The sequence below is a fragment of the Gnatocerus cornutus genome, chromosome 7, assembly GCF_029298725.1.
Source record: "Gnatocerus cornutus isolate USDA-ARS CGAHR chromosome 7, icGnaCorn1.1, whole genome shotgun sequence".
NCBI classification, from domain to species: domain Eukaryota; kingdom Metazoa; phylum Arthropoda; class Insecta; order Coleoptera; family Tenebrionidae; genus Gnatocerus; species Gnatocerus cornutus.
In genome coordinates this window covers 2,618,462-2,638,965 of record NC_142239.1, presented here as the reverse complement: position 1 = coordinate 2,638,965, position 20,504 = coordinate 2,618,462, and the positions used below count along the sequence as shown (strand labels likewise).

General features: G+C 36.5%; 2 protein-coding genes and 1 long non-coding RNA gene across 3 annotated transcripts; 2 read left to right on the top strand and 1 right to left on the bottom strand.

Moving 5' to 3' along the window:
• Positions 1 to 4,814: 4,814 nt before the first annotated feature.
• Positions 4,815 to 5,422, bottom strand: LOC148170672 (uncharacterized). Its single transcript, XR_015770429.1, has 2 exons — positions 5,114 to 5,422; positions 4,815 to 5,050 (listed from the first exon to the last, which is right to left on the bottom strand). It is a non-coding gene; the product is annotated as an uncharacterized LOC148170672 (long non-coding RNA).
• Positions 5,423 to 6,762: 1,340 nt separating this feature from the next.
• LOC148170671 (uncharacterized) lies at positions 6,763 to 7,588 on the top strand. Its single transcript, XM_088041464.1, has one exon. It carries the CDS (start codon positions 7,068 to 7,070, stop codon positions 7,506 to 7,508), a length of 441 nt encoding a protein of 146 aa, XP_087897590.1. The 5' UTR covers positions 6,763 to 7,067; the 3' UTR covers positions 7,509 to 7,588.
• A 5,165-nt stretch (positions 7,589 to 12,753) lies between these two features.
• On the top strand, positions 12,754 to 14,039 carry LOC148170670 (uncharacterized). The gene is made up of 4 exons (XM_088042218.1): positions 12,754 to 12,780; positions 12,878 to 12,931; positions 13,002 to 13,101; positions 13,210 to 14,039. Exons 1-4 carry the CDS (start codon positions 12,754 to 12,756, stop codon positions 14,037 to 14,039), a joined length of 1,011 nt encoding a protein of 336 aa, XP_087898344.1.
• Positions 14,040 to 20,504: the final 6,465 nt, after the last annotated feature.

Genomic DNA, 20,504 nt, shown 5'->3' with positions numbered 1-20,504 from the left:
CTTTAAAAATGTGTTGTGTTCTGAGGGGGCCTACTAGTACAAAATTCTAAACAGTATAAAATCTTTGAAAAATGTTAATTTTAAAATATATCTTAAAAACGGGATTCTTCACGATTTTTCTGCTTTTCTGTTAACCCTTGAAAATCGGGGTGTTTTCCTTAAAAAGTAGCTGTGTTCTCAAGGGGCCTACTAGTACAAAATTCAAAACAAGGTAAAATTTTTAATTTTAAGTGTTTTTAAAAGGGAAATTTGTTTGTACGAAGCCGTATTCACGTTTGATAAAACAGGATATACAGGGTGGCCCATCTAAGACTTTCGGGCTCAATATCTTTGTTATTTATGAACGGATTTTTCCAAAATTTAAAATATAATATCTTGAATAGGTAAGGATGATGTGACATTACCAGCGTCATCCTTGTCTTAAAAATGTTAATTTTACTTGTCTTATTTTAAATTTTAATTAGTTAAAAGTTATGTCATTTTATTAAACAGCAATAATTATACGCGTGTGCCAAAAATCAACCGTCTAGCAAGTCAATTTGCCGAGAAAAAGACAAAAAAGGACCTCAACATTTCCAAAAGATACAAACTGATAGTCGGTTATGAAACAATCGATTTCTACAGCGAGTTTAGATTTTGGACATCCCTGACTTGTTGATGAATCCGTGACGTTCATGACGTTTGTGACATTTATTTGAGGTTATGTTTATTTTTGAGCCTTATGATGAGGACTATTGATTTAAACATGCACATTCACGATTTTTTATCTCGATCTTTTAGTAACTAATCAGAATGCATTGAACCGAGCATCGTTTCTCGACATTTGTGATATTTCTCGTTTGAGGTTATATTTACTTTGAAGCATGATGATGAATATCATTCATTTAAACTTGCGCAGAACGATTTATCCCGATCTTTTGAAATTGAAAACTAATCACAGTGACGTGTTATAATATACCTAGACCGTGAAAAGGTGGTGGTGGGGGTAGAGATCGGTGTTCCTAACATGGGCCATCTTGGAAATAGCATTTGTGTATGCAATGGTATAAATATGCTACACTAGTGTACTAAAGGTTGACTACTTACATTTTTAACGTTTAACATTTTCGTAATGGGACAATGTTTATTATTTTGAGAATATTTTATCCTACATTTAATGATGTTCGACTTATGTCAAGGAAGAAAAAAAGGTTAAATAAATCTTTTCATCATAATTATAGTAGATTATATTTCGCACGACGTAAAAAATAATAATTTTGTACAAACCAAAAGAATTTTTACAGTTTTACAGCATGATGGAAAACATATACTTGGCGGAATTTTCTTGTAGACCAATCATACACCCAATACAAATACGTATTTTTCTTCGCAGTAAAGTCCAGATAAAATGATAAACAGTAACTTTGTAGAAAAATCCTCTGAAAACAGCTGAAATTTAATTAATAAATTTTTATTCATTATGTACGAATAAATAAGTGGTATTCACTCACTCATTTGAAACAGATTTAAAATTATTCTAATACTGTTGAGAAAATAAATTTAAAAATGACACATTTCCATGATAACAACACAGGCATGACTACATGACATCTTGTGGATCATAATACGGACATAATCTTATTCTTGAAGATGTTTAATCATCGCTCTGATGATGGTAGCATTGCTATCGAAACGCGCGTCAGCATTTTTTTGACGAAATTTGGTGTTTGGGAATAAATTGTAATTTTGATAATTGAAGATGTAAAAAAAATGTCAAAGATGTTACTAAAATATTTCTCATTGATGTTTAAAAAGTATAATTTTATTTAATTTTTGTCGAACACTTTCTCCCGTTAGATTAAGATTAAAAATTTTGTTAAAATAATGAAATCTGATTTTAAGGTACTGCCGTATAATATATTTAATTAATTCAAAATTGTGATTTTTGCCAAAGACTTCAAAGTCCAAGAGATGATCTTTTATAGAATCAAATATGTTGGGTGATAAATTATTAAAAATTACGTTTTCTGTTTTTTGAAAAAAAGCCTTTTCTGAGGGAGGACGATTTTTACTTAAAGTTAAAACCCGCCGACAAATTTTTTCAGATTCGCGGCAAATTTTAATAACGTCATCTGAAGGATGTACAAGACCTCCACGATTTTTAAAATTAATTAAATTAGCAGACGAATTATTGGCTTTAACTGCATTAATGCATACATCACATTCAAGTTTTGGACATATTTTCCGAACTATAAACCCGGCCACATAGTCAACAATATCTTCTACCACATTGGACATTGCCACTGATGAAGAAACAACCGAGTAATTATGATCTTCATAGATGTGCCTTAAACAAAATAGGTTCAATGATAAATTATCATCATTATAACCCTCCTCATTTTTCTTAAAATTTGTAACATCGCTTGTTACGTTTAAAATCGATGTATCATCTTCTGCTAGACAATTTGCATTTATATGTTTTAGTTCATGGCGGATGAGAAGACGTTTAAAGGCAGCCACAAATTGTTTTGCAGATGGATTATTGTTGTATCCTCCTCTGCTTCGAATACTTGAAAAAAATAATTCCAAGTGGTCTTGGCTCTGCTTATAAGTTAACAGATAACTACAATGATTTTTGATTAGTATTGAATGTAAAAAAAAAAAAATTTTACTCGAGCAGAGGTTCTTCTGCTTTTATGGTGTAATCAAATATATGTTGAGTACTTGCAATAAGGGTGAGCATTCCTAGAAATCCTGCTTTCTTCTGCGATTGCACTACACATTTGTTGTTGCTTAATTTTAAATTAAATTTTAAATTTTAAATTTTAAATTATAAAATTTTAAACCTTTTATAAAGTTATTACCTATCACAAACACGAATAAAATTTGTAGTGGCTTTAGAATGTAAAAATTGCGGCAGTTTTAAAACATCGCAGCAGTAATCAATCGCAGCAGTAATCAATCGCATCCGCAACACTAGAGGATAGAGTTTGGACCGCCAATTTAACTTTCATGGGTTGTTTTTCCCAATTGATGTGTCGCGATGTTAATTTGTTGGCCAGGTGAAGCCCCTCTTTCATCTGCAGTTCATGCAACTCTTGGATAAATGCCACATTAATTTTCTGAAAAAAATATTAAAATATAATTCTTTGGTAATTACTAACAATTCCTTACTTGACCATCCCTATCGAAAAGTAATTTTTGTTGAAACAAACAGTTGCGGATTAATTTTATTGCGTGGCAAGCGTCTAACATAAAATATAATGGATCATTAGAAAACGGGTTGTTCAATTGAGTATTGAAGAAATCTGGTTCCAACGAACATCCCATTTTTTTGCCATATTGATATGAGTCACAGGCGCATCGCATGTTAACGAAAGCACTGGTAAATTTATGGTAGCTAATTTTTCCAGAATAGCAAGAGTTATGCTTTTCCTTTCTTCCGCATTAAGGCTTTCAACGAAGTAATAGGCCAGAGGTACTTTCCAGCTATCATTTAAACAAACGACCATATATACCAAAGCATGACCGGCTACAGGAAGATTTTCATCAAAAGCTTCGTTCCCTTCAATCCCAAAATCCACGTATCCGCGATTCCTTTTTCCATCGAATTCAATCCGTTTTCTAATAGACATTTCGTCAAACATTAGGCTGACTATTGGTTTACGTTTATTATTTTGCTCAGCTTGTTTAATTAAATGGTTTAAGGCACAAATGGCCTCTTCACATATGCCAGGTTCACCATTTATTTTAGAATACCATCTACTAAGTGTAGATCGATGTGGCAAATTTTTATTAAACATTTCCCTAATATATTCGTAAGCTCTGTTGGACAAAAAATTCAACGTCAATGCAAAAGTTCTTAAATTTTGCGGATATTTCTTTCCGCTCGCAAAAGTGGTTGCAGAAGATCGTGCAAGTAGTGCCTCTGATGCACCTACAATTAAAAGTTAGTAGTACTACCTAAATAATATGTATAAAAAATCAAACCTTCTGCAGAGCTGCTCAACAGATTTTGTGTACTGGTGCTTATTAAATCTTGATGTCTAAATTCATCAAGAAGAGTTGTTAAGTTAGTGAGGCGCTTTGCATTTCTTCGGCACTTTTGCTTCAAAACGTGAATTTTTTGATTAGCCATCTTGAGCTTCTCTCTTGTTTGAAAATATAATAATTGAAAATCTTCTTCTTTTGGCTTTTTCTTTTTTACTAGCAACTCATTTCTTGAACTTTCTTGTAACGAAATGGACAGAAACAATTAGGGGCAGCATAAGTTTTTGGATATGTTCTGTGATGGTGAAGAATGAATTTGCGGTCCCTTGGTCCGAGCAAATCGCTTGTCGCTTTCAACTGGAACAATTGCTTCGATGGTACTAGTCACTTGCCTTCGCTGAACACTTACCATGTAATGTTGCGGCGACTCTTCATCGAATTCATCAACAAGCAGGGTTTTGCACTTTTAGCAGCTTGGTTACTGTCCGTCAAACATATCCACCCATGTTAGAAGAATCCAAGTGGCATAGTCGTTCATGGTGGTCAACAACACCGTCCAGAACGTTCTGCAATCGTTCTTAATGCTTGCAGCAGGGTACGATAGGGTGTCAATAAGAGTCCTTTACATGTTTGCATCTTTTGGCGGTTCATTGAGAAAAAACAGGTTCAATATTGAAAGTAACAGTCCGTGTTGAAGTACTGCATCATTTTCAGTGTGTTGCTTTCAGTCTTGTTCGTCTTTTTTCACTCGTCCAAGTTATTAATTGGTTGTTTAAAGAATTATCCCATTGAAAGAGTCGACCGACGATACTTTGATAGAAATATCATGTGTGCAATTTTCATTAGAACGCAGTTAAAAATGATGTTCATTGTCATTTTGTTTCATTTTTTTCTTGCACTACTTCTTTGACTCGTTATTCTTTCTTAGTGAGAAATTGTCTTGATACCGTGCAAGCACATTTTTCATATGATAATAGAGGGGGTATAGTGGTCCTAGATCGTTAGGTAGTTCGCAAGGTTTGTTGAAGCAACAAATACAACTCGCAACATCATGCACCATATTCAGTTCGAAAACACGAATCTGAAATATCAGATGTAAACAGTGTTCCTACAATTTGCAATGACCTTAGAAAATGTAACTCACTATTATGCGTTTTTGGTGATCCAAAACCGCTTAGTTGTCGGTAAGTACACGTATCTGATTTCCATATTACTTATACGTCTTGGTATCATTAGTTGGTTTCCTATTCAAAGTTTCATTTGCTAATCTTTCGAAACGGAATATTAATGGTACTGTACGACCAATTTGGACTTGAAAAAACTTTCATGATAACACCTTTTAGCATGGCGGTCTTGAAAGTGTGCAGAATTGTGCCTACATTTGTCGATTCGACTTTGTTTCTACAAATCATAATTGAAACATACGAATTTATTAGTCGCATAGCCACTAAATACCACAAAACTCGTGAATTCTAGTTGCACCTCATAGCAAACCAATCTGCAATCATTTTTCTGGTGATAACCAACTTTCAACAAGTTTTTTTACTCACATTTCCTTGTGCCTACGAATTTTTTGCACCAAAACGTTGCCTGATGCATTGTGATTAGTTTCCAATTTCAAAAGATCGAGATAAATCGTTCTGCGCAAGTTTATATCAATGATTTTCATCATCATGCTCAAAAGTAAACATAACCTCAAATGAGAAATATTACAAATGTCAAGAACGTCACTGACGTCAGCGATTATTGACAAACCGAACGCAGGGATGTCCAAAATTGGGCGTGGGAAATTATTTTTTTCATAACCGACTATGATTTTGCATCTTTTGGAAATGTTGAGGGTCTTTTTTCTCTTTTTCTCGGCAACTTGACTAGCTAGACGGTTGAGTTTTGGCACACTCGGATAATTATTGATGTTTTATAAAATGACATAAATCTTAACTGATTAAAATTTAAAATAAGACAAGTAAAATTAACATTTTTAAGACAAGGATGACGCTGGTAATGTCACATCATCCTTACCTATTCAAGAAATTATATTTTAAATTTTAGAAAAATCCGTTCATAAATGACAAAGATATTGAGCCCGAAAGTCTTAGATGGGCCACCCTGTATATATAGTTTTATTGATATACAGGTGTCCCAGAACTCGCGCCCCAGAGAGCAAAACAAAAATTGACTAAGTTTAATAGTATTCAAGAACTGATAAAAAGTTAACAACCAATCCCGAAAGCTTATTCGAGAAGTGGAGTAAATGGCCATCCCAATTTCCTAGGCAACGAGAGTCTAATGTTTAACTGACCAATAGATGTGTCTGTAGTTACCTGTCTGTATGTGTCCATAGTTACCAATTTTCAAATTCTGTTCAGCTTCGGGATTGGCTACAGTTTTTTTGTCTTATCTCGGTTATTTTTTGAGTTAGACAATTATGGTTTCAAAATTTTGGTTCAGAATTGTTGCCTCCGTAAGTCCTTTCTCTCTGGGGCGCGAGTTCTGGGACACCTGTATAATCGTAGATATTGTACACATATTAAAAAAATATATTTTTTTATGATGTTTAAACAAATATAAAATATATATTTAAGTGTAATATTTTTTCTGTAGTCAATTAGACCTGCAGTGTTGGTTGCCTGCTGACTACAGGTTGGCAGAGCGGCGTGTCATTTGTCGAAAGGGTGTGGTTGAATAAACCGTTATTTTTGTTAGATATGTTATTTTGTGTTTAATCCTGGCCATCGGAGGGTTCTAACCAACCCCCTACATTTCTATATTTTATTTAGTATATTTATATAACAATAAAAAATCTGACGGAAACGATGTTTATTACATATTTCAAATTACATATTTTCTCAATATTAAATGCTGCCTGGAACTCCTATAAAGTTCCATATTATCGTTATACTAATTATTATAACTGTATTTAAGGCTTGTTTTTTGACTTTACATTCTGATAAATGATGATGAATGTCGCAGAATTTTCAAGAAAGAGTGTGAAGTTCTTTTCGATGAAATCCATGAGCTACATGCAGAAATAAACCGAAATAAACTTTCTCATTCTCATTCACCTGTGCATGAAGAGGTAACTCCAGCATATTCGGATGTACCAAATTAAAGCGCATCCAGATGTAATAGTAAAACCAAAAGATCTGGAACGAAAACCAATTACCACTAAGCTTGACCTATACAAAAATATTAATCCTGTTGAAGCTCAACTAAATCTTGTTAAGGTTAAGGCTGTCAAAGAAGGTGGGCTACTCGTGGAATTCCCTTCTAAAGCGGACAAAGCTAAATTCTCAAAACTTGCTTCGGAAAAATTGTCTAATGATTACATTATATTAGAAGTCAAAGGAATTCGTCCTCGTATCAAGGTGGTCGGCATGAAGAAAAAGGATACATCGGAAGAAATTATCGAGCATTTTGTCAACGCTGTTAGGAATATCAGTGGGGAGATTTGTACCAATTTAGAGTGTTCGCACATTAAAACGTGGTGTACGAAAAATAATGCAAAACATTTTTCAAACATTACTACAGGCCGATAAAAACTCATATGATTTAATTATGAAAGCTGGCGGGCTATTTACAGGCTATGATCACTGTAATGTATTTTCAGTTACGCGACTATGGTGGAGTGTTGGTTACACGTGCAACATCAATGCGCAACTTTTGCTTGATGCGAAAAACCGACAACTACCTACTTACGGACCACTGAGAAGTTTTGGTCATTTTGTCAGTTTAGTAAAACATTTGAAATGGAGTGGACTGAAGAAATTACGCTGGAATTGATTGAGAAATATAGATCCTATGAAATTTTGAGGGATTCCAAAAACTCATCATACTACAATAAAATAAAAAAAAGTGATGCTTCGGAAGCAATTGCCCAAGAGATCGACGGGGCAACTGCAGGAGACTGCGAAAAAAAGTAAACGGTTTACTAGCTGCACTACAGCGAGAAAAATCCAAAATGAAAAAGAGTCAGCGGACAGGAAAAGGTAAGCAGCAATAATTAAACCTTCCGTTTTTAAAACTAAATGTTTATAGTTTTTTTGTCTGTTTTAATAGTATACTTATTACAAAAATTGAAATAACAATAATTCATATTTTTTTAGGACGTTCCGAGATATATGAGAGCAGCTGGTACGCCTTCAAAAGTTTACAGTTTCTTTGGGACAAGAACAACGTCCGGAAAACAACAAGCACTCACTCATATTTATGCGTATTTATTTTATGCGCCCCTCGTTTTGAAAATAGTTAACTAACTCTTCTCGTGCTAATTGAGCATTCATACAAGCTCTTTTTGGTACGTTTCTTATTAGAAGTAACGAGAATGTAGATTCATTTGCTATAGTTCTAAATGTGCCTTCAATTAAATTTCCTTCAATTTCTTCGTCAAATGTTCCATTCGGGGTATATAAAGAGCAAGAACTTGAACTATTTCTCAAAAAAATATGTAAACGAGCTATTGTCAATACAATTAATGCAGCTTTTCCGGCCTCTAACAACATTGGTTTGCGAAGTACTCGAAATATCGCTGAAGCAATATCAAAAACATTCTCCACAATCCTACGACCTCTAGATAAACGGTAATTAAAAATTCGTTCTGGTGATCCTTTCGAATGTACTCCAGAAAATGGCTTCATTAATGTTTCATTCAAAGCAAATGCTTCATCCCCAAGAAAAAAATAAGAAAGACTGTTGCCTACCTTGTACAGGTTCGGGCAATGGAAAATTTAAAGAATTTCGTTGAACTTTCTTAAAAAGAGGAACTTTTAAATATTTCTCCGTTTGAAATTCGTCCCTGAGCACCAATATCAACGTATAAAAAGTTGTAATGAACATCCACAAGTGCAAACAGTACAATCGAAAATGACAATTTGTAATTGAAGAATTCACTTCCTGTATTAATTAAACAATGTGGAAAATTTCAAATATCATCATATTGTTTCGCTATGTTTAACCATCCTTCAGCTGATGTAGGGATCTGTAAAACACAGTCCAGGTTAATACATATAATAATAAATACAGTTACAGCAAAATGCAGTAATTGTTGTGTCGAAAATAGATATATCACAAAAAAATTCGGAGTATATAAAAAAAAATCATAAAAATACAGTATTATTTATCTTATTTTAAATTTCAGATTGAAACTAATAATGGGAAGGAAGATGGTGATGAAGATTTCATAGACATCGAATCGCAAGATTCTACTCCGGCCACCCAAGAAATTATTGAAACCCTAATTAGAAAAAAAAGAAAAACGAATCAAGAGGAAAAGCTGGAGGCTGCTTTTAAAATTCTTAAAGAAGCCTCCCAAAAAGAAAATCGTGAACATCAAATTTTCGAAAATCTTGTTGCCTCGAACTGCAAAAATACTCAAAAGAGACACAAATACAACAAATTATGGAGATTTTGTTTCGTGCTGACAAAAGCGAATATAATGGCCTCAATGAAGATCCTCCACTAATTTATGAACCATGTGGTTCAAAGAATTATTATAATTTGTAAACAAAAGTTCTTACCTGTATATTTTGTTTTAAGCCTTCCACTATAGGTTTACAAGCCACGAACATTTTGTATGAGTTAAAACAACAAAACCGAAGTTTCTAAAAAAAACACCATAAAAAAGTTCATGCTTAGCACAAGACGTTCAACTTCAAAAATGTGTATCAATCGAAACTAGACCGTCGTCTTTGGAGTGTAAAAGTCAGCTAATATATCAACTACTGCCATTATTCTATCCCATTTACAGATAAAATGGTGACATGAACATTAACGATAAGACTGGAATGGAAAATAGATCACTACCACTTACAGGAACAAAGCTAAAGGGGAGAAAGACCAAACTGTAAGGGTAATGGTGTAAAAAAATACAGCAAAAGTGTTTGACCCTAAATCAAAAGCTTTTAGAAGACATTTTTCAACAAGAAACCACCTAGACTCATCTTCTGTTCTCATACATGAACTTTGCTCAATGTCAGTGTTTTACCATGAATTAGAGTAGCCAAATTATTTTCCAATGATATGAATAAAGTAAGACTTCCTGGTCAATCCTTTACAACAAAATCTATCGAGCTTTTATGTTCTCGACGTAACTCCAAATGATGTGGCTCAAAATTAGATCAATCATTTGATATCATCCATACCAAGACAAGCATCTGAGAGAAAAATAAACGTTGGCGGTACTGTGTTACGCAACAAAGATCTAACCCACAAAACATTTGAATGGACTTTATCACGTTATTAAATCGATAAAAATTGTCACCATCTGTTAAGCCGTATATGAACCTAAAATTCTTAAAGCTAATAGTCCAACTGAAGTGCTACATCAGTTTTAATACAGTTTTGCACAAAAAAAATCGGTTTGAATAGCCATGATCTCCATTTTAGACGACAGCGGCTGAATCTTTGTTTCTTTGTTGCGTAACACTATTCAATTAATGCCCTACTTTACTTTTTTTTTAACCAAATAGGTTTATTTACCGACAAAAAATATATGGCAGGGACTGTCGTACAGAAAAACACAGTCAAGCATCGGTGTTCAAAAGTTCAAGTTCAAGAGTTCAAAAGTACAAAGTTCTCGCAACATTTTGTTAAATTTTAATCATATTTTCGCAGATTAAAGTTACCTATGTCGGAAATCAACAATTTGAGCTTAGAACAAAGTTTTGAAACGATAGACATCGTTGTTAGTCCTCCAAAAAGAATCTCCAAATTTTTAAAAAGTGAGGTTAGTTTGGACTCACGGTGATGGAGTGCGGGCACTACCGCCTGTAAAATATGCAACCTCCCACTCTGGAGGATCAACAAACCCTGCCGGTCCATTTAAATAGCATTGAAAGAGTTGTTTAGACGCAGTATTTAATTATTTTGGTATTGTAGTTGGGTTGCAACGACTTAAAATGTATTGCCTTAAGATAATTTTGATCAGTGAACAATAAATGTTTCATTTCAGCCAAAATACATGCTGCTATCTCTAGTAATTTTTGGCATTTTTGTTAAATTTTGATAAAATCGTAAATTTCTTTTTTAGGGATATTTATATGCAACCTGCAACTTTGCACAATCCATGACGATACTAAATACAGCAGATATGGCAAATTCAAACTATCAAGATTTTTTTGAATAAAGAGGACTATTTTCTTCTAATTTACTTCACGTTAGGAATATCTCTAAAAGTTAGGTATTATTCCAAGAGAAGTTGCTTAGAATCGAATTTTAGATTCATTTATACCAAATGAGGAGTGTTTTTAAACGAAAAATTTCCAATTTTTATTTTATCACATACAATTAAGCAGTAATACATTGTATAATAAGAATTGGCCAACCACAATGAGCCATAAATTCTTTAGTACATACAATGTTGTCAATGCTCTCTTACACAATTTTGAACCACTTTCAACTTCAAATTTTGAGTTCCCATTAAGTATAATTTTATGGGAACTAAAAAATAAACAAAATCATTTATTTAGCAGGAATGAACAAAATAATATAATTTCATTATCAATAATTAACGATCGAATTTAAAGATTTTAGTATTTTAAAAAAATCGAAATAAGAATTTTAAGTTGAAATTTTGCAAGGAATGTATTCTGAGCAACATTTCTTAAAAATCGAAGATGTCCAACACCAAGGAAAAGTTGATTTTATTCAAAAACTCGTGGACAATCTATCATTTTTAAATTTTTTCTTCTAAAACTAAGGAAGATAAAAGCTTATTCATTTGAAGTACAAAGCTCTGTATTATTTTTTTGTCTAATCTGCAGATATTTTAATTTTATTTTAATTTTTATCGTCAAGCGACTAACGCCTGTAACTTTTTTTGCAATTTTTAAAATATCAAATTTGGAAAGTCGTCATTCGTTGGCGTTTTTGGGCCACTAATTTCGCCAAAAGTGCCCTAAAATAAACAATTACTACTCAATGGCAGTATAGATAATACATATTAAAAGATTTTAACCCAACCATAGTAAAAACACAGTCAAAAATAATTAAATACTGCATCTAAACAACGCTTTCAATGGCATTTAAATGGACCGACACGGTTTGTTTATCCTCCAGAGTGGGAGGTTGCATACTTTACAGGCGGTAGAGTCCGCACTCCATTAGCTGGAGTAGCTGAAGCGTTCGTAAATTCAAAAATTTTAATGACGTCGCATCAAAAAATGAACTTTTAACCCGTTCTAAAACAAAGTACGAATCACATTTTTCGTCGTGGCATCGGAATGCGACGAAAGTGGTGAAACATGCGCAATGATAATGTTGATGCGAGTTAAATGTCAATTCCAATTCGAGGTTATGTTGTTATTTTATTTTGGGGTAACAATTAAGCCACTACTAAAAATTATTCGCTATGGAAGTTACTGCTGCAGCAACAATAGTAGGCTCAGTAGCGAGTGCCAGTGAATTATATAATCAAATAGAAGAAATTCTAGTTGAAAAGGCTATTTCCACTCGACAACGGCGACGTGTCGCAAGAGGTCAAAGAAGGATTCCTAGTCGTGTTCAGTTATTTGTGGAAGTCACTGTTGTAAATTTTAATGATAGAGAATTCTAAAGTCATTTCAGAGTAACAAAGCCATGTTTTTTACATCTTTTAACGCTTGTTGCTCCTCAACTGGAAAGTACAAAAGTTATGAGTCGTCCAAGTATTGATCCTAGAAAAAAGTTACATTAGCGTTCGCCAAATCCAAAATAAAACAGGGATTCCATCCACATCAGCCTACCGAATTATAAAAGAACACAAATTCATAAGCTTCAAGATGCAAAAACACCAGCGATTACGCCCCGATGACTATTTTCCACGTATGGACTTCTGTAAAACAATGGTTACTAAAATTAATGACAATTCAAGAATTTTGAATACACATTCACATTAAGTGCGAAACCCAATGGTCAAAACAACCGAATTTAGGCTTTAAAAAATCCACATCAATACATCGAAATTGACAGAAAAGGTCGTCAGTCCGTAAACGTCTCGATAAGGCTTCTGGGTCATCGCATTATTAAACCATTCTTTATAAATGACTCGTTGACAGGGGCGCGATACTACTGTGGCAACCTCGCTAGCATGCTGGCAACACCGCGAGAGCGAACGCCCCCTAGAGAGACGCGAGAACAACGACACAACATGTCGTCGTGATTTTTAATCATTTTAGTTATCCTAAAGTTAATATGTAATATGTGAATAAATATTATTACACGAACACAACCACATTGGTGACCACGCCGAAGTGCGACTACTAGAATGGCTGACGACGACCGCAACGACGGCGATAACCGCAATATCGGTGAAACCACCGCCATTTTGGACGGAAAATCCAAAACTATGGTTCGCACAGCTGGAAAGCCAATTCATATTGGGACACATCACCGCTGACGAGACGAAATACAGCTACGTGATATCGTGCCTAATCAAACGAACGGCAACGGAGATTCAGGATCTTTTATCCAGCCCGCCTGCTACAGATGATAGGTATGCAGCCCTAACAAGTGCCATCATAGATCGCCTATCACAATCAGAGGCAAAAAGGTTGGACAAGCTCATACGAACCGAAGAACTAGGAGATCGTTCACCCTCTCAGTTGCTACGAAGTTTGAAAAACCTCGCAGGTGACACAGTGCAAGACGACTTCCTCAAAAACATTTGGCTCTCTAGACTTCCGTGCGACCTCCAAAAGATTCTGGCTGTTTCGGATGAAGGCCTTTCTGCCCTGGCTCAAACCGCTGACCGTATAATTGAGCTTTCCCCGTCGACTCCACGAGTTGCATCTACATCCTCAACGCCTTCCGACCCATTGCAAACAACTCTCTTGGCTCTCCAAACTCAGCTCACCTCGCTGACCAAAGAAGTCGCGGAACTCAAAAACTCTCGCTCAACAAGCAGACCACCGTCATGTCAACGCTCCGCAACACGTAACCGTTCGTCAAGCCCCAGTGACATTACTGTTTCAAAATTGTCAAAATTAAAATCAATGTTGGAAAGTCAACGAGAAAAAGTAAAGACACTTAGCGATTTGTATAAAACTAATAGATTTGCCTTTATTGAAGAAGACTTAAATTTTGTCACTAAATAGTTTATTAATTCCCAACTTAGAAATTGTAATAGACGACCTCATGCACGACAATGGTCAGAACAGGATCAAACTGAAACGTTGATTAGAAACGAAATGACCAAATGCCCTCCACTGAACAATCCACAATGTCATCACGAATATAAATTCAGTTTCACCAGTCACCGAACCTATTTTTATAACATGAAGTTCATCTTTTGAAAAAACCACTAGCAAAGAATAAAAAAACTAACTCAAAATACATAATCAAATTTGAACAATTTGGCACTGTAAAACTCACATTTCTGTACCACGATTATTGAAAAACTAATAATAGTATATTATGATACGCGTTTCATAATGAACATTTTGCTGCACGCACGTTATTTCGCATTATTTTAAATGAAAAAACTTGATTTCGAAATCTAGAGAATTTTAGGGTAGTTGGAATGTGCAAAATGTTCGGGTTAAAAATTCGAAGTAGCCAAATCCAATTTGAGTCAGTTTGACAGGTGTGACGTTTTGAAGTTACCGGAGCGCAAGGGAGCCAAGAGAGCGAAGATGTTAATCATGATCATGATGGTTCTCTTGCATCTAAAGAGTTTTTCTCCGATGAATTATTAAGCCAAGTACAACAAGAAATAATAGTGTATTGATCGACTTAACATGGTTTATCAAAACCAAAATCTAAATTGTCAACGTTGACATGCATTTCTGTGCGACAGACAATCACCTTTATCACCAAAATGTTGTACGACCTTTTCCCACATCAACGCTCCAAAGTCGCAGAGCTCGTCGAGTCTGCGTCAAAAACCATCCTCCACACCAAAACCCGCATTAACCATGTGGGTCAGCGGATCTACTTCTCCTTTGAGTAGATTCGCCCCCACGTCTCGTCCCAACACCCGTTGCAATGCCTTCCATTGCGACCTCCCCCGTCTTTCCCGGCGGGGACCCCCTTCCTAACAGTGTGAATATCGTCACGGTTAACGTTTCCGGAATCAACAGAAAACTTAACGCCCTAAAACACTTCATTGAAACAGACTCTATCAAAATCTTGTCTATCACCGAAACCCATTCCGACAACACGATTAAAGTCAAAAAATTTTCTTGCTACCATAAACCGCCAGCAAACCGTTTTCACGGCTCCGCGCTTCTTGTTTCTACGGACTTTCAATCAGTCAAACATCAACTTCCTGACAACCTGTCTTCTCTAGAACTCGTTGCCGCCGACGTCAAGTTAAATAATCTCACTATCACTATTTTTTCATACTACAATCAGCCCAATAACCGCGTCTCTTCTGAACTTTTCGACTATGCTTCACATCTTCCATATTCAATTATAATAGGCGACTTTAACGCCAGACACTCAGACTTCGGAGACCACGCAACCAACCTAAACGGCAGAATTCTTTCTCAATTAATTAGCGAATTCCCTTTTTACCGACTCAAAAACCAAACTAATTCACTAATGTTTGACAGCGAAACCTCAATAGGCACCACCGTAACTTCAGGTCATTTTCCACTAATTGCCAAATTCTTAACAAATGCGCGTATTCTAAGACTAATTAAGGAAAAACGTAAAATCTACCGCAACTTTGTCAGTACTCGTGACCTCTTTCTCAAAACTCTCATCAACAAACTCAGTGCCAAAATCCGTCGCGACATCAATCAATTCAAAGAGGAAACTTGGATCAAAACCTGAGAATCCTTAGATTACCGAGACGGTAAAGCATCACAGTTCTCCAGGAGCTGGTCGAAGACACGCCCATTGCGATGAGATGAAGAGGTCCTTTCCCGGGACGAGACCACTTCCTTCCTTCTCTTCTCTTCCAGCCTCGAAGACCTCAGCACTCCCAAGAAGATCATCAGGTTACTCACGAAGAGTTTCAGGATTCCCATGAAAAGCCCAAGGATACCCATGAAGAGTCCCAAAATTCCCACAGACTCCCAGGACACCCATGAAGAGTTCTAGGAACCCCATGAAAAATTCCAGGAAACCCACGAAGAGTTCACTTCTTCAACTGCTATCACCTTTTCTCAACTTTCCATCTTTAAATCTCTAGTTCTTTTTTTCAAATACATTGTTAGTCATATTTAAGAACCAATTTTATGTAGAATAAGCCTTAGTATTGTTCACTAAAATACCAGGTCCGCCGAAAAGGCCAAAAGCCTCACCAGCGGCCAAATAAACTGTAATATCTTAAGTACTCAAAGTAAACACCATCAGTAAACTTGAATAAAATGTATTTTGACTTGACCGACGGAAGGCACACCGATGCGTACGTATCGTGTTAGCAGTTTTAATCTTTCATAGTGATTCAGTAAGTGCAAATTCTAAACAGTTATAGTGAGAAACACAAGTAAATAAGTGTGACGCTCTCTGAGCACACAGTAGAAAAAGACACAGTGCAAACAAAAAGTGCCAAAATGGTTGGAGGCGGTTCCATCAGACCGTCCATCTACGATCGCAACGGCGCAGAACTTGAACGGCTCATCGAAGCTGCGATAGAAAGAAGAAATGAAATGAGATTTCTGGACATCGAATCCGAAAACGGCATTCTTGACAACACCGAACAAGAGGTTATCACATCCCAATTTCCCAACTCTGACACCAAAAGACAACGAGACATGAAGGACGAATACATCACACCCAAAAAAGTAAGCAAACCTTCTTATAACTATACAAACACGCAAAACTTCGTTACCAAAAATCGTTACGATTTTCTACAAAATGAAAACGAAGACGAACAAAATAACACCACGCCAATTATTTTAACCACAAAAAACAAATAGACCGAGGTCACCGCCAAACTTGTGCGAAACAAAATTCAATACTCCCGAGCAACCTCGTTAAAAACCGGAATTAAAATCCAACTACAAACAATCACTGACTACAGAAAAATGTATAAACTAACGAATGAAAACGAGTATGAGTTTTACACTCACCAACTGACTAAAGAAAAACATCTAAAAATGGTGGCTAAAGGCGTCCCAACCGAAATGACCGACGAAGAAATAAAAGACGACTTACAAGAGCAGGGCTACCCTGTAGCAAAAATCACTCGCATGGACGGCAAACACGGAAAGCCCATAGAGATGATCTTAATCGAAATTGAACGTAAATACAAATCAATCTACAACATCAAAGCAATAAACTTCCTCAACGCAAAACTCGAGCCTCTACGCTCAATCAACGTAATCCAATGCCATCGTTGCCAAAAATACGGCCACGTGCAGCGAAACTGTAACACCGAATTCAGATGCATGAAGTGCGCAGAGTCGCACAGTACACACGAATGTATAAAAGAGAAAACCACGCCCGCAAAATGCGCCAATTGTGGAGGTGAACACACCTCCATCTCAAAACTTTGTAAGAAAAGACCCCAAAAAACCGCCGCGCCCACCGCATCAGCTTGGGGCGGAACTGGAAGCTGGGACCTCAACGCCACGACGGTGGACACTCTTGATCGCTTGATCGAAGTGATCGCCATGCGACGAGAAATTCTCATCGCATCGCGCCAGAACAAGGTAGGTGACAATTCGGGCCAAAACTCAACACCGATTACTTTAAGGAACAGAACAAAATGGACGAGAGTTTGCGCCGCACTCAAAAGGAAAAACATCAATTGGACCAAGGCAACGTCAACCCGTGAAGGAATCAAAATCCAGCCGGAAACAGTGCAGGATTACCGGGCAATGTACCGGTTCCTCAAAGAAGAAGGCCACGAGTTTCACACCCACCAACTCCGAGAACAAAGGCGACTGAAGGTGGTGATGAAGGGAATCCCACACGAGGTCACCGAAGAAGAAATTAAAGAAGAACTAGCACAGGAAGGATATCCGGCAGAAATGGTCCGGGAATGAAAACCACGACATTGTGTGTCATCGTGGAAATAGGTAAGGCCTACAAATCGATTTACACTAAAAGAAACATTTTAGGTCTAAGCGTCACCGTCGAGGCGCTGAGAGCGCGCACGGAGGCAATGCAGTGTCACCGATGCCAACTGTTCGGGCACGTGCAGCGGATCTGCTTTGCAGAATACAGACCGTCCAAACTAAATGTGAATAGGCGTCGAGAATAGGAAATTTGAAGTCATAATAAAGTTGCAGTTGCAGGCTTTCGCAGACAACAAGAAAAAAAACTATTAAGATGATAAGTTTTGATTGCGCGTTTTATAATTTATAACTTAAAGGTGTTGTTAGTAAAGGTTTGAAAACGTGTAAATGAAAAATTAAACTGTTATGCTCCTCATAACACAACGCCACTGCTACTACTTAATGCGGCGAACAGCTGATTTGCGAGGCTGCGTATTATGAAATTTGTTGGTGCGCATCCATTTGTTTATTCACATTTAGTTTGGATGGGCAATACCGCTGCATGAAGTGCGCCGGCAAGCACAGCACTCACGAGTGCACCGGCAAGCACAGCACTCACGAGTGCACCAAACTAAGAACAACGGCCGCGAAGTGCGCAAACTGCGGGGGAGAGCACATCTCCACCTGGAGGAGGTGTCCCGAACGACCAGGAGTGGAAAAACCAAGGGAACCAAAGAAGTGGGCCGAAATCCCAAAGAAGCCGCAGCCAACACTGAAGGAAATCCAGCAAGAAGAGAGGAAGAAAAAAGAAGAGAAGGAATCGCACACCTCAAAAAAAACAGAAACAAAGTCCGCCCCAAAAACGGACGCAGGTAAGATCGCAGAGGAACTGTCAACGCTATTAATTCAATTTCAGGCAAAAAACCCAACGGATGAGGAAATCCTCCAACTTTGTTTTTCTCAAACACAACGTAGGTCCTAATCATTTTTGACGATCACAGCCAAACTTTGGATTTTAAATTTCGCGGTCTTTTAACGCCATTTTTAAATATATGTTTTGTGTGCATGTTAATATCTTTTTGGCGGGCCTTTTGGGTTATTACAATAAGAAAATTTTATTATTTGCTAAGTTGCCTCAAAGGTGACGCGGCCACAGTTTTAGAATCAATAGAAGTCACGAACGACAACTACCAATCTGCCTGGGATTTGTTGGTTAATCGGTATGACAACAGTCAAATTGATTCGTAACGCACGAACTATTGGGAAAGACATCTTCAAGACAAACACAACGCAACACCAAAATTTAGCGATTTGGTCGATTTTTAGAAGATAATTGTAAACTCGTCGAAGCTGCCGCTGAAAAACGTAAGGCGATCATAACAACCAAGTTCAATGAAAAAACCGACCAAAAATCAGCTGATCAAGAAAAATATCTGACCAACTTAGCAACCCAGAAGTTGATCAAATGTTTTTTTCTTCAAAATAGATCATCCAATTTTTGCATGCGAACAGTTAAAAGCATTACCAGCTGCTTCGCGCTTACAAGAGATCAAACAACTCAAGCTTTGTACCAATTGCTTGTGCAACAATCATAGTACCAGTGATTGTACATCGCAAGGATCCAAATGTTGCAATGGAAGAAATAACACGTTTTTGGCGCTTAGCTCGGTTATTACGTCATGTCTTCAATTATTGCAGCACCAATTAATGATTGTATGACCTAATTGGAGTACTCACAGTAGTAGTAACAGAATAGTATATTATGATACGCGTTTCATAATGAACATTTTGCTGCACGCACGTTTTTAAGACATGACTAGCGCAGTGAAGAGTGTCATAAAGTAGTAAGTGCGGCAAAATGAATTATGAACAGGTATCATGCGCTATTTTTTCTATTTCGTCTTATGAAATGAAAAAACTTGATTTCGAAATCTAGGGAATTTTAGAGTACTTGGCATGTGCCAACTGGAAAAAAAATCGAAGTAGCCAAATCCAATTTCAGTCAGTTTGATAGGAGTGACGTTTTGAGGTTACTGGAGTGCATAGGAGCCAAGAGAGCAAAGATGTTGATCATGATCATGATGGTTCTCTTGCATCCAAAGAGTTTTTCTCCGATGAATTATTAAACCAAGTACAACAAAAAATAATAGTGTATTGATCGATTTATCATGGTTTATCAAAACCAAAATCTAAATTGTCAACTGTCACGGTAGGTCGACAGTTTGTCTGCTGCAAACCTAAGAAAAATATATGCTCCTGCAAATATTGGCACGGGATCGGTCCCTTACGATACCGAAATACGCATATCGAAATATCTTCTTTATGAACGCAAAATAGAAAAAGTGTTTTGTCTGCATACGCACAAAAATTAACCTTTTACCGTGAATATTGGGTTAAACAATCTGTCAAATTTTTGACGTTTGAAAAAAATCTATCTTTTAGGCGACTTAAACTGAAAATGGAATTTTTAGGCCTCAAAAGCGGCCTAAAAGTAAGTCTTTTCTGGCCGCAAACATTTTGGGCCGATCTATGGTGGCGCCATCTATCCATAGTTTTGCATATTACATTAAGATACCCGACATTACCCCCAATTTTATAATTATTTGGGTAAAATCAAAGCCACAAACTGCTGTAAAGTGCAACAAAGACGTGTTGAATTATTGAAAATGA